The sequence below is a fragment of the Hypomesus transpacificus genome, unplaced genomic scaffold (genome assembly GCF_021917145.1).
Source record: "Hypomesus transpacificus isolate Combined female unplaced genomic scaffold, fHypTra1 scaffold_253, whole genome shotgun sequence".
Taxonomy (NCBI): Eukaryota; Metazoa; Chordata; class Actinopteri; order Osmeriformes; family Osmeridae; genus Hypomesus; species Hypomesus transpacificus.
The window spans coordinates 60,679-75,125 of NW_025813780.1; the positions used below are offsets into that span (position 1 = coordinate 60,679).

A 14,447-nucleotide genomic window follows, 5' to 3' on the forward strand; every position below is an offset into this window, starting at 1 on the left:
GCACACACACACTCAAGCTCAGTGAGGAAACGCCTTCGAACAGGTGCCGGTAATGAGCTAGAGGCTATACCACCAACTCAATGTAGAGGTTGAAATTCATCCACTAACTAGAGTAATAAATCTACTGAAATGGGACACATGAAATCATAGCCTAACAAACAACTATCTATATTTGGAAACACTGACGGGATATCATTACCGTATCGTGAAGTCTTTTAAGAGCCTAATTGAACACAGTTTACAAAATCAATGATTTCTTTATTGGCTGAGAGATCCTTCTTGTCAAACATAAAAATTGCTTTTTCACCTTCATTTGCCAGAACACAGCACTCACACACTCCTGGTCTCATTCAAAACATTCCATGAAATACGTTGTGTCGAAAGAGGCAGCTTCTTATAGGCTACAGTGTGAGGATGGCTATATACGCACTTACCTGCCTTTATCTGCCAGTTTCACGGTCGAACCTGAATTGACACTGTCTGTATTGTACCCTCATTCTGTCATTTCGTGTAGGGATTTGGACTGGAAGAACTTGAGACGTACCTGAATCCGCAAGACATATCGCGTGTCTTCCTCCGTCTTCTGTGCCGCGCGGTCCTTGGATGTGATACTTGAGTTTGTATTGCTCCACCAGCGAACGTTTTTTCTCTCTCTCCTCCAGTGAGAGCACGAGAGCCCTTCACCCCTCCTTTTCGTCCTCTCTCCCTCTGCCACTTTTTCTCACCACATCTCAAAAACCGGGTCACATAAACTGCAGCTTTAATAGGCAGGCGTTTAAGAAGCACTATAAGTCACTTATTTATAGATGATCATTTTCATTTTTTAGGATAGGGGTTAATCAGCTTGATCCTGCATTGTGCCGCAATTGAGCATTGCGATGAACAGAAAAGACAGGTAAGATTGATGATATGACCAAAGAATCCCAATCCCGTTTTGCAGCATCCACGCTCAGGGGATGTGAACGCCCTCGTTTATTTGTTGATGGTTGACGAGGTAACGTAGTGGAAGTCATCATTCAAGCACATTCCTTTACAGCAGTGATGAGAGGATTGAGAATCTCTCTGATTCATGCGGGTTGACGTCAAAGTACAGGGGCCCAGACTTGCCTGCGGACCGGCCGTGAGTCAGTCTCGAGAGTTCTCATTTAAAGAATTATGACACGTTTTTAAATCTGAGGTCCCCCAGTCTAAAATAGTGAGTAATTTACACGGCTACCTAAACAAATTGGTAAACTATAGCGGCAGAATTTAGACTTTGGCAAAAACAACTACAAAGAAGGCATGGGGAGATAAACTATCAAACGATGTTTTGGAGAAATAGAAAAACGAATAGTTCACAAAGCCAGTGCCTTGCGAGGGGACCAGTGCAGGCAGGCAGCAGGCGTTCAATAAGTAAACAACCGACATACACTGCCTGCCATCTTACAGGCACTCGAAATGTTCGTGTGAAATGTGCATGTGTAAGAAAGAGAGGAAGAGAGAGAGATAAATACACGGAATAAAAGAGAGAAAGGTCCATTTCATTGATTTGCTCTAATGGAAAGCTCCCATCAGCTCCATTTCAACCATTATCTCACTCATTTGTCACACACACCCAGGATTAGTGAAAAATACGAGAAAGAGAGGGTGCGTCACTTGTTATGAATGGATGTCACAATATGCTACGACTTTACCCTTCTTGGTTTTTAGCACATGGTCAACGTGCCATTATTTTTCTACATCGGCATGCAACAAGACAAGCGTTACGACCAGTCAAAACCTTGAAAACATGTTTCAGAAGGACGTTTAAAGTCATCAATCACAGCGACGTAGTGTATCGTTGAAGAGAATCACACCCGTATCAGACAAATTGCATTGTTGCACAGATTAATAAAATATATCGGCCTGTCCCTACCGATATCTGTGTCCGAATCATGGCACTTAAATGTATTTACTTGACATGAAAATAGGATATGACTGACTCAATCGGTAGGCTATTCATATATCAACACCTCAGTATTTTAATCTATGAATACATATAACACATGTATTGCCTTAATGAACTAATTGTCCCCCAAGTTTGGATTTAAGAACATTTCAGTACCATGGACAGCGTTACATGAGGCGCGTTTTTAAGACTAATGCCGAGTGCATTTATGTCAATCATGTTATCTCGGCAAAACGGAAAAAGGCATTTAAGGGTGGAATAGGCCTAACATTAACAGTTAAAACATGACATTCATTTCCCCTATGACTATCACTACTTTAGAGTCCAACAAGCATAAACTGTATGAGACCTGCTACTATTTTTTTTTAATAAATAATCGTTTTAGTGAAACAATCACGCCCCCGTGTGGTTAAAAACAGGAAAGATAACGTGAGAAAGACCAAATGAAAGACAGGCCATATGGATGACGTGTTCCTCCGTTAACGAAGTGAGTGAGTTCACATGCACCCCAACGGGAGAATCCCACGCAGCAGCTCCAGCAGATGCGCCCCAAACCTCAGGGCACGCCGATCTTCCCCCGCTGCTTGATATGGTCCAGAGTCGTGAGTCAGGTCCAGCGCGCCACATCACAAATAAACATTAGGCTATGGAGACGAACTCGCAAGCCCGGGGTCATGAATCTGATGTTGATTCAGATTAACAGAGACATGTTTGAGAGACAGAGACGTAGTCTTGGATGCAGGCCTACAAGGCTTGGGGGGACAGTGCGAGGAGTTCATTCGCGGCCAAACTCTGCCTCGGGCTTTCAAAGTATCCCCTGAAAGCTAATCCATGACTGGCGTGGATGTTTTTCGAATTGATATGCGCTACAGAGAACCATTGTCAAAGAACAGATGGTCTGACCAGTGCCCGGTAAAACGACATATCTCTGTAAAGCTGTAACTGCCTTGTGGTGTTACCCCTCGGATAACTGTCACTTTCTCGAACAAAGCAATGGAAAATCGACTGATGCAAGTTGTCATAGATTCCGCTGCTGTCCTCCAGCCTTTGTATTCGACTTGACAGATTGTGTGAATGTAAACTATTCTACATATTATTTGAACTAATGTAGGCTACTAAAGACCCTTTCAAATCTAACCCTGCCTTATGTCTTCTACTAAATTACGTTTATGCAGATATTTAATTGTAGCATGCATTAGTGTATCAAAATGATTTAACAACGTTTTTACCTTTAGGCTATCTTCTAAATGATCTCTAACAAAAATAGAATATGCCTGCTGATACAAAATCTGGTATGAAACCTCTTTAAACCTATAAATCTGCTTGAGATAAGCCCTACTTACTTGTGGCCATGCATTTAAATCTAGTATACAATAGGCAATGTAATAACCTTTATGTTAGCCTTTGACATTCCTTGCTCATACATTGCACTGGTTTGTTGATAGTCAAATCAACATCCATATTTGTGAGGAAGGATTACCATGCTTAAACCATTCATCTCATGAGATCCAACACACTACTGTTCCTGTCTCTGCTGTTGTGGTACATACTCTATGGTTCTCTCCCAGTGTTCCTGCCTCGCGAGGGAGCCAATGCTCCACATTGATTCCACTCTCACAAGAATTTTGTTTGTTTTTCACTTTATTAAGTCTAGTAGGAGCCTACATAAAACACAAATGTTACCTTATACACAAACACAATCCAGCAACAGTTTATCAAATGTTGTGCTGATATTGCCAGTGTTGTCATACCGCAGAGTCCAGGGTATTAAGCAATAGCCAAGAACACAAATGAATACATGTACATGTAAGAACACACGCATCTCACGTTCTCCGTCCTCACGGTCTTGCAAGACCGTTCTGGCAAGGACGCTTGGCAAAAACATTCTTCTCATGAACGCAAGTACGTTCTTAAAGTTCCTCGGATTGATAAACAGCCAATATGTCTATGGTAATGCTTTAGAGTAGACACATTTGCCCTAGCTTACATGCGCACAACTGGCTGTCGCAAGGTATGACGTATATAGCTGGTTGCGAGCGTGCACGAGCAGCATGGCAAGCCACTCTACTGCGCAAGACCGGACGAGCCATAAGTTAAAATACGACGCGGTCCGTTTCTCGCTCTCGCATGCCTCACTGCGCCACTGAGCACTTACATAGAAATGAACGGGGGTTATGTACATTTTTTATGGTTTGATGTTGATATTAACATGGAGACATTTTTATTATTTTGACAGAAGATATAAACAAGAACCACCTTAAACATGTTTGTTACTTAAGTTTTTATAAATGTAAATGGTCTGGAAGGATGCCTAATATCTTCCATTAAAGCTGATATAAAAATGTATTTTGAAACTTTAAAAGGACTTTCAAGCCGAAAACCTGTGAGAACTATGGACATCTACAAATAATTGAACCTTTCCTCTTTATATTGACACCTATTATATACCTCATCATGTGTTGATGTTTTTTTCTTTGAAAAAATATCTGTATATGAAACAATTTTGATCTTATTGTAAGGATGGATGTCTTTTGACAATGTTAATAAAATAAATTAACGGGGGTGCCATATTAAAGAGCTCCTTTGCTTGGTCTATCATGGTTTGCACTAGACAAGAGGAAAGACACAAAATTAAAGCAGTGGAACGTTTAAAAAAATTACCCCAAATTACGCCCAAAAACTGTTTTTGTGAGAATGTGAAGAAGTAGCCTTGAACTAAAATCTGACTACGGATCAATTTAAGTTACGTTAGTTTACATACGTATTAAAAATATAAATCTAAACTGATAATACATGTTATGTTAGTCCACCCTACGGTATGACAATCATTGTCCAATGGGAGCGACTGTGATCTTTCCTCGGAATCGGATCTTGTCGGTCAGACAGCAGTCCAATGACTGTAAGCAGCGGCCAGTCAGAGAAATACCACTAGAGTAGGTTGACGGAAAGGCAGAGATTGAATGTCTAGGAAAATATTTGGTAAACTCCATTTGTGATTTGAATGGATGCTGGACAAGAAGCAAGGTTTTAACATAATTTGCAGTGAGCGGCCGGATCAGATCAACGGCACGGTATGTAGCACCAGCTAGCTAGGTAAACAAAAAAGCAAAAAGTTCTGTCTAGCTTGTTAGCTAGTTTGCTAGCGAGTAGAGTTCTTGATGGGACATCTGAGACAGAGTTCTTTCGTCATTTATGATGCGACACGGTTAGAATCATGTAAGAAAGAATATATTGATTCTTAGCTACGATTGCTGGTTAACAATAATAAATCATATCTTTACAACCATTTGCATTTTTCCCCCATAGTGACAGCAATTTACTGATTAGCATACAGTTAGCTTTAGATATTCGAACTACGCGTATTAGATCGCTAGCATTAACGATAGTCTAGTGTATATGGCTTGTTTGCAGGCTTAGCTAACTAAGCGTTAGCCTGCTTTCTTAGACTATGTCATTTCTGGTTGACAAGATGGCTAGGTAGCCCAAGTGAGCCTAAATCCTCGTTTCCTGGAGTTGTCAACCAATTTAGCTCTTGCGGTTGATAAATGATTACATTACTCTATTATTTAGCTGTGCTAAGCTAAGTAAAACAAACTCCCGTCTAATCAAATTGTTGATACAATAACTGATGCCATGTGCATGCTATGCTCTCCGCATGTAGCTTACCAATTCACACACTTTCAATTAATATATATGACCTTTAAATTCAAGAAGTAGTAGACTACCCAAGTAGTATTTAATGTTGTGTACTGTTCCGTTTTAACAAGAATCAATAGAAGAGGTTAAAATACATTGTTTGTGTTTTGTAGTGCGGTGGTCCCACCACTTAAACACTTCGCTCCCCCTGACGATGGAGCAGCAGCATGCCCACTGTGTGACCTGTGTGAGCCAGAGGTGCATGACCAGACCTGAGCGAGGTGTTTCCTGTGACCTCGTAACCTGCTCCCTGGTCTGCGGGGCTTCCTTCCACGCATGCAAAGGGAGCGAGCACCGCCTCCTCTGCCCCCTGGAGAGGGTGCCCTGCCTCAACAGTGGCTTCGGATGCCCGGCCACCTTGATACGCCACCGGATGCCGGCGCACTTGCAAGTGTGTCCTGCCGGTGTGGTATGCTGCACCATGGAGTGGAACAGGTGGCCTGTGAGCTGCCTGGATTACACCTCGTATGAGAGCCTGAGTCGAGGCGTGGAGGAAGTGGAGCAGCTGGACATGGCGCTTGCTCTGCAGGACCAGCGCACGCTGCTTGAGTCCCTCAAGGTGGTTGCCATGGCGCCCACCATTGAGAGAAGTCCGCCGGTAGCAGAGAGCAAGAGGAACAGTTTATCAGACTCAGTCAAACCCGCGGCTACTTCAGTGGCTTGTCCCCCCATGGCATCAACTACTGAACCTTGCTCCTCCCTGGCCTTGCCACCAGTGTTGCCGCCAACCTCGGCAAAAGATAAAATTGCTAACGGGATAAACGGTTTGAACGAGGAGCAGTACAGCAAACTGTACGAGGCCACAGTGGAGACAGCAAGAAGTCTGGCAGCAGCGTTGGATGTCCTTAGCAGCGCTAGCACCTCGGACAACAACCAATTGGAATGTGTCAACGAAGCATCAGTGGTCCCGCACAGTGAGGGCAGCGACGGGGCTGTGGAACTTTCCAACGGCCTGGAGTCTAAAGCCCCTGTAACTGAGGGAGTGGGTGTGAAGGAGTGCTACGGCCAGCTCCACCAGGCCACAGTGCAGCTGAGGAGAAGTCTGGTCTCAGCGCTGGGCGTGCTGGGCAACACGGTGAAAGACACAGACCCAATCAACAGAGCCCTGTCTGACTTGAGGGTGGAGCCGAGCTGCAGCTCCCACCAATCAAAGCCAGTGGACCCCACGGACGTGGACGTGAAAGATGGCATGGCAGGACTAATCCCAGCAGTCAGTGGAGCCGTCAGCCACGCTGCTGTGGTGGAGGCCACCGATCGACTGCCAGAGCTTTCAGGTCAGGCCATGGAGCTTTCTACCGAGGTCAGGGACAAGCAGAGTCTATGCAATGGTTGTTTGGATGGGAAACGGACGGAGAACGGGGCAGAGTGCCACGCCTCAGACGCAGCAGATAATCCACAGGAAGGACCTAGCGGGTCCTCTTTGGAGCCAATCTGTTCAGCTGCGGTGCAAGACCGAGTCCACTCTGTTCTCGCTCCTCCGCTGCCCTCTGCTCCTCGTCAGGAGCCAACGCCTCACTCAGTCTTGCCTCTAGCACCTCCCCTGCAGGTGCAGCAGGAGATTGCACAGCGGGCGGGGCATGTGGTCTTGGAGGACAGGGGGACTGAACGCAAGTTCCAGAATCACCAGTTGCTCCGAGGCCTAGGCCAGTATACCCTGTGTAATGGGCGGAGAACTCTGTTCTCTGACCGGTCGCTGTATAGGTATAGACCCAAAATGGAGGACAAGGCAGTGGACACGTCCGACCTGGAGCAGGAAGAGGACCCGATGGGCCTTGGGGAGATTGACCTGATCACCGCGGCCCTCCTGTTCTGTCTGGAAGAGTCCCGAGAGTGCCGCAGGATCTCCGACACGGTCTACGTAGACGGCTTCCACGTTGACTTCGGCACGCAAACCTTCACCTTCCCCGCTGCCATCCTGGTGACCAGCACGAGGGTAGGGGATGTAGCCTCGGCGTCCGCCTGTGACCACGCCGCCCCCCAGCTCTCTTACCCCAGCCCCTTCCGTACACTGCGCCTTGACCTAGTCCTGGAGGAGGTCCCTCAGATCCGGAACATTCCCTCCAACCGCTTCCAGCACATGTTCTCCTTTGTGTGCGGCCAGCTGTTCCGCAGGGACGAGTACTCGTCCCACTTCAAGAACGTCCACGAGGACATCCACGCAGGCCTCAACGGGTGGATGGAGCACCGGTGCCCGCTAGCGTACTACGGCTGCACCTACTCCCAGCGAAGGCTGTGCCCTTCCACGCAAGGGTCTAAGGTCATCCACGACCGGAACCTCAGGTCGTTCGGCGTGCAGCCTGGCCCAGACGACGAACATGTGAACGTATCTCAGGTGGACCAGTTCAGCGGGCTCCCCTTCGAGATCCTGCGCCATGTGGCCGGTTTCCTGGACGGCTTCAGCCTGTGCCAGCTATCCATGGTGTCGCGGACCATGAGGGACGTGTGTTCCAGCCTGCTTCAGTCCAGAGGCATCGTGGAGCTCCGCTGGGAGAGGAAGCACTACCCAAACGCCAATGGCTCCTTCTCATGGCAGATAAAGGACAGGGTAAGACACATGCATGGATGGATCGCTACACATTTTTTGATAACAATTTCAAGTGTTTGCTGACATGAGATCCTCTCTTTTGTCAATGCCTGGCCCGTCTCTGCAGGTGTGGCGATTCAGCACGGCCTTCAGCCCGGTCAGCGAATGGCGCTTCGCCAAGGTCCCTAGCATGTCCGACCACCTTGGAAAGTGTCGCTACAACACAGTAGAACGCAAGAGCGAGGCCTTCCCGCTGCCTTCCATGTGCACCGCACGTCCCTGTCCTGTGCACGGCCGTGGCCTCCTCGAAATTCTCAAACTGCACCAGGAGCAACACCTGACCTAACCAATACTTAACCTCTCTTAAATGCACCACAGTCACTGTGTCATTGAATACCCTCGTTTTGTTGTTGTTAGCTTTATTTTTGATATTGTAAAGGACCGTTCTGTGTCGTATGGATGTGGGCGGAGAAGAACCTTAAAGGAAGAAATAACACTTGACATGTTTGATATGGTTATAGCTGGTAGCACATTCACCTGCAGTTTAACCATAGGAGGAGCAGAATAAGTACACTATAACATTTATTTGCATGGTGTGGTGTGAAATTGTCCCCCTATATTTTCGTAACGTGATTTTATAGGAGAAAAAAACATGTACATAGCAGTTTTATATTCCAATTCCCTGCGAGAGACTTGTCAAATCTGAAATCATCGGATGTCTTGGCTGCGTCCTGCCTTTTCGGTCATAGTCGTGGAATAAGCAAGTTGTTTACCATATTACATCATTTTTGCATAACAGAAGTTATGATCGCACTTTAATCAGATTTCCTAATCCCAGGTCAATCTTATACCCATGTTCAGTTAACCAAACTCTTCCTCCGTGTAATGCCTTTATTGGGGTCATGAAATGCAACGGTCAGTGGGTTCTTGGTGGATTGGACAAGTGTAAACGAACCAGGTCCAAAATAAAAACTAGCATGAAAATATCCCAACAATGCATGTAGTTTTACTGTTCAATTAAAAGTCTTTACCACAGGTGCCAGCTCTGCAAAGATTCACTAGTGGCTATAACTATGATATACTGTATGCCAAAAGACAGCGATAACTGTGAGAGGTGCACATGGTTAAAAACCCTTAGTGGGTTTGGTTTTTTGAAAATACAATGTTTTAAAGGTTATTTCTGGAACAAAAGCTTTTAGCATAGACACATTTCTGTACAGATTAAATTCGAGACTGGTATTCAAAAGCATGATAGCAGATCTCTTAAGAAAACTGAACATGGATCTGCGGCCATGCTGGATCGTAGTGGCAGGAAGGCAGTTGTGCCCTCATATGGATGCACTGTTGTCTATCTCAGCAGGATTCATGTAGTTTTAGGCCAGTGGAAGACTGGCATTCCTCTCAGTGATCAACATGGTGAGGAAAGTAAGGTCTGTTTGCAGCTGCTTAATCATCTTCTTGGGTGGGTCCTCATCAAAATGATTATCTGGGTAAGAACCAAGAGGAACCTGAGGGCCACAAAGCAAACACTTACTTTCTAGCCTACTGTAAATCATGAAACAGAAGCTATGTACTACGGTAAGTCACGTCAAATGTGCATGACGAATAGAGGTTGATGGCGATTGTTTGTGATGTTCCTCGCGGTGTGACCTAAGGGTGTAAAGTAAAGGTGACATCACTAAGAGTGGAAATGTGGGCGCATGTCTCTCACAAAGTCAGAGTATTTCTTGCTGACGAGCCATAGGGACGCCATGTTTCTGACCGTAGTGCCAACATCTGGAAGTGTCTCCAAAATGGTTTCCATGCTAGAGCTTCCCTTAGTGGTTGGGGCAGGCTTGCACATCAGTGAGGGGCTATTTGGTGGCCAACCACAGTAGTCAAACTAGGAGGAGAAAGTCACTGAATGATGTCAAATGTCACAGGATTGAATCCTCAGAATTGGTCCTACTCATTTACATGCATATCAACTGTCCCATATTGACAGCCGAATGTTGAGCTGACACTGTGAAGATGATCATGGTGATAAACTTGATCATTTCTTCCACTTTCTGAAGTTTCACATCGGTAACAGCTTTTAAACACACGCAAATCAATAGTTAGCTGTATTTAGTCCCTCTTTTGCATAATAACTGAATGGTGATCCAGTAGCAGTTTAAACTTCACAGCTGTAGCTGTCTTGGGGGAGAATGGGGTTTAGAACCTGAGGTGTTCTTTATGAGGAACCCGTAAGTGTAGATCTCTCCAACCCAGTCCTGGAGCTCAGAGTCCCTGGAAACCTCACTGTCACTGGGGTAGTAGTACTCCACAACACTTTTGACAAAGCTACGTTCAAAACAAGGACATCGTTACACGATTCAATACAATCATAATAATAACATGATGCTTATTTTAACATGTGAACAAAGTTGGTTCATGGCAGCTGGTATGTCTCCACCTGTTGATGACCTTCCACAGTTTAAGCCCATCATCCCTGTAGTAGTAGTGGGGGATGAACTCCATTCCTCATGCAGTAATGTCCTCCGGCAGACAGAGGGAGCTGAATATATCTTTCAAGGACCTCCGCATGAGTTCAATCATCCCCTCCACTCCCAAAGCTGTCTCCTAAACAGATAGGATTTGATTCGTTATGGTGTCATTTGTGTAGGTTATCTTCGTAGCTGAACTGTATCATTTCTTACATTTGTTAGAACTCCTTCTGGGCCAAACAACCTCTCCCGACTGAGAACATTGATCTGCAAGGTCTGACGGAAGTGTGGTATCAGCAACTGGAACAAGAGTAGACGGAGAAAAGTTAGAGGAGGAAAGGGAATTAAAACACACCGAGTTCATGTTACAGACATGAATCCTACTGTACATTGATTTTTAGAGCGTCCATCAAGACAAGCATGCCAAACGCAAAATTTGCCACAGGGATTAATTGATGTATTTTGACGTTGTTTGCTAGGTTGCCTTACCTTGTAGAGTGGATGTGTCATGGGTAGGTTACGGAAGGTGGCCATAGCAAAGACCTCTGCCAGGAAGTGAGTGCCGAGTAGATTATAGCAAAACTGATGCTCTATGTAATCTGCGTTCCTCACATACATCTTGGCCAGCAGCCAATCATACTCAGAGTCACTAGGCAGAAAAATGGGGTTCTGTTCCGAGGCCTTCTGACCCAGCTGTGAGGTGAAAGAGTCCAAGACCACAGAAAAAGGAAAAATCATGAATGGCTATGAATTGTTATGAAAGAGATATTGTGTTCCTGTCATTAGCGTCCTCAGTGGGTGAGCTAGACCTGGATGGCGATGGGCAGCAGTTTGTTCTTTGGGTCCTTGTAGAACAGACAGAGTGCTGGGGTCAGAGGAAGAGGGTTATCGTTGATGGTCCTGGTGGGCAAGCCTTCAAGCCTCTTGTAGTCACAAAGGAAAATGCATGGAACTCAAAATAAAATGTGATGTTTGCGTTGTTTAAAAGTCCACATACATGTCATGTATACTGTAGAGAAATGGTTTGTATATACAGTATATAGCTTTACTAACCTGCATCTCTGTAGCTAGAGAGTTTCCGTCAATGATGGACTTCACCATTTCGTCAGTGACAGGGAAGTTTGGAGGCAGCTTCCTGCAGACTCTGATCCCATTGGGGTTGGTTCCATTTAGAAACTGGAACCCGAAGAAGTCATCCTCTTTCCAATGCTCCGAGACATAATCTATATCATACACATTAAAAGCGTTACTGAAGGCAGACACATTTGTACAGAAGGCAGATTGTGGCACACTGGTGAGCTCTATTCCTCTACCTGAGATGGGTGTTTTATTGAAAAAGAATATGTTCTTCATCTCCTCCAAGTCCTTCCATTGCTCGGTGGAAGTAGAAAGACCCTTCATTTGAAGTTCAATCAAACTGAGAGGGACAGCAACATGGACAATGACATGTGCGCTGTTGAATTTACCTTAATCGTTCAAGTTGGGTTTGTGCGTGAATATATGTCAACTTGACCCTAGTGAGTGCCACAGGTTATATAATATGTATCTGCTAGTTTTGAACTCACCTGGTATTCTTGGTAAACTCCATCTCTGCTATTTTGGAAACAGGAAAAGGTAATCCTGCAGGCAGAGCTGATATATCACCGGCACAGTTCATCTGGGGCAGTCCTTCAGCATACACAACCCACCTGGGAGATATAACATGCATTTATACACACATAAACACAAGCATCTAAAGCATACACATATTCATAGACACATACATCCTTGTTGAAACTGTCATGTGACATGTCATGTGATGTGTAGTCATTTATAGTGGAGCCCCTGAAGAAGACTAACTGGTAGAGGTTTCTTTGCTGATCCAGCTCCTTTTTTCTCTGGCCAATCAGGAAAGGGAGTTCATCCTCAAAGCTCTTAGTAGCTGTAATGAATTACAGTAGGAAGAGAAAAATATGCTAGTGTTATTGCTATTGGTTATTCAAGCATGACACAATGTCTGTCATGACAAACAAATCTCTCCATACAAGTTTACATTTACATTTATTCATTTAGCAGACGCTTTTATCCAAAGCGACTTCCAAGAGAGAGTTTTACAAAGTGCATAGGTCACTGTAGAAACGTTGCTCATAAATCAGTTTGAAGAACTAGCATGTGGCATTTACTAATGCAGACTGTGGGCCCACCTTTGCCCCCCCTAAGTTTCACAACCTCCCCCCTGGAAATCCATCTGTAACAGGGGAACAGGATGGCATCATCCTCTGGGGTCGTCACGACAATCTTTGAGCAGAACCAACGGTTTTCAGGCATGAAAAGTAACTGTTCTTTCTCCAGCTTGACCAGGAGGAGGCGTCCCAGGGAGGAGGCGCTGGTGACAGTGTAGCTGCTTGTCTGTAGATGAATGACAGCGTTTTTCCTTATTTGGTCCAACTGTACATCAGCAACAAATTACTCACTTGAAATTGGAAGTCATTCGAAATGTGTAACCTTAAATAGGTAGTGACATGCAAAAACGTTCCACATGTAAAGCATTTCAGTAAATCAGCTGTCCAATGCAAGATAGTTAAATTGAGCTGCTCAAAGGGTTGGAGGAGTCTAGTGTTTAACTGCTTTTGACCTGAAACATGGTTGTTGTTGTTAGTTTTATTTTTTGGTGCCATAAAGGACTGTTTTGTGTTGTTCAGTTAGTCTCCTCATTGTTTCCTCTGGTTCCTTACCTTCTGAAACATTAAGTCTTGTCCTGTGTTTACTGGCTCACTCTCTCCCTCAGAGCCAATCAGCGTGATGTGTACATTGTCATAGCTGCCAGCAAGCAGCATGTCACCTGTGGTCACCACTACTTTGTAACTACCCATGGGGAAGTTAAACACTTAAAATAAGAGAGATAATACAAATGAAAATATCTTGAATGCTTTGCCCGTTATTTTTCCGTACAGATATAGACTTCTGAGGAATGCTAGTATTAGCTGGTCCTTTAGATAATTTTGACATACCTCCGTACAATAGTCTTGATGACTGTACCATTCAAAAATAATACAAGCTAACACTTCTACGGATGGATTCCTTGTACAGTTTTACCATATTATTAATTCCCCTGGACACAGATCAACAGATAGGTCAGGCCTAACTTGGACTGAAGCAACCTTTCAACAGACTAACTGAAGTGTTTTGAACATACCTGCAAAAACACTGATTCTGATCACCTCCGTCTTGTTCAGTCATGTACTCCTGAATGGTGACAGGAAGCCTTTGTCCTGTAGACAGCGTGGGCTGTGTTTACACAGGGATATCTGATGTACAGTGCAGAAGTCACTGATGTACAGAAGCCATGCAAATGTTGCTCACAGTAAATGCACCTTTGTACCATCAAAGGTATAAAGGTCTAATAGTGTAGGTGACAACATAACCACAGGAGAAATCAAATTGCTATTCTCAAACTGCAGGTTTCATGTAGATGTAAGGTAGTCAACTCAGAGTTCTTCGTGTTCAACCAGTAGAGAGCTCATCCTCAAAGGCCTGCTGTTAGGTGCAAATTTACACAATTAGGAGAAAACATCAATGGAAGTCTGAAAGTGAAGAATGACAACTAAGGTATCAAAAAAAGTCTAACTTTTTTCACAATTGGTGACATTCATGCTACGGAGAATATTTGCAGACAACATTTGCTCACTACTAGCTAAACAACCTCCCCCTAGACATTTCATCTATGATTCCATTTAATCAATAAATCAAGTAGGGATGCACCAAATCCAGATTTTTGGGGTTCGGCTGAATACCGAATCCACTGGTTAAGATTTGTCCGAATCCGAAAACCAAATCCTACTCCCATCCTCAGTCC

At 44.6% G+C, this 14,447-nt stretch overlaps 1 protein-coding gene and 1 pseudogene across 2 annotated transcripts; one reads left to right on the plus strand and one right to left on the minus strand.

The window, feature by feature from the left end:
• Positions 1-4,796: 4,796 nt before the first annotated feature.
• LOC124462836 (F-box only protein 30-like) lies at positions 4,797-10,642 on the plus strand. Of its 2 annotated transcripts, none has more exons than XM_047014505.1 (3): positions 4,797-4,998; positions 5,737-8,168; positions 8,275-10,642. In XM_047014505.1, exons 2-3 carry the CDS (start codon positions 5,778-5,780, stop codon positions 8,491-8,493), a joined length of 2,610 nt encoding a protein of 869 aa, XP_046870461.1. In that variant the 5' UTR covers positions 4,797-4,998; positions 5,737-5,777; the 3' UTR covers positions 8,494-10,642. The 2 variants fall into 2 exon arrangements, with proteins under 2 accessions (XP_046870461.1, XP_046870460.1); XM_047014504.1 differs by lacking the exon at positions 4,797-4,998 and adding an exon at positions 5,036-5,143.
• On the minus strand, positions 9,521-13,863 carry LOC124462838 (annotated as a pseudogene).
• Between the last annotated feature and the right edge of the window lie 584 nt (positions 13,864-14,447).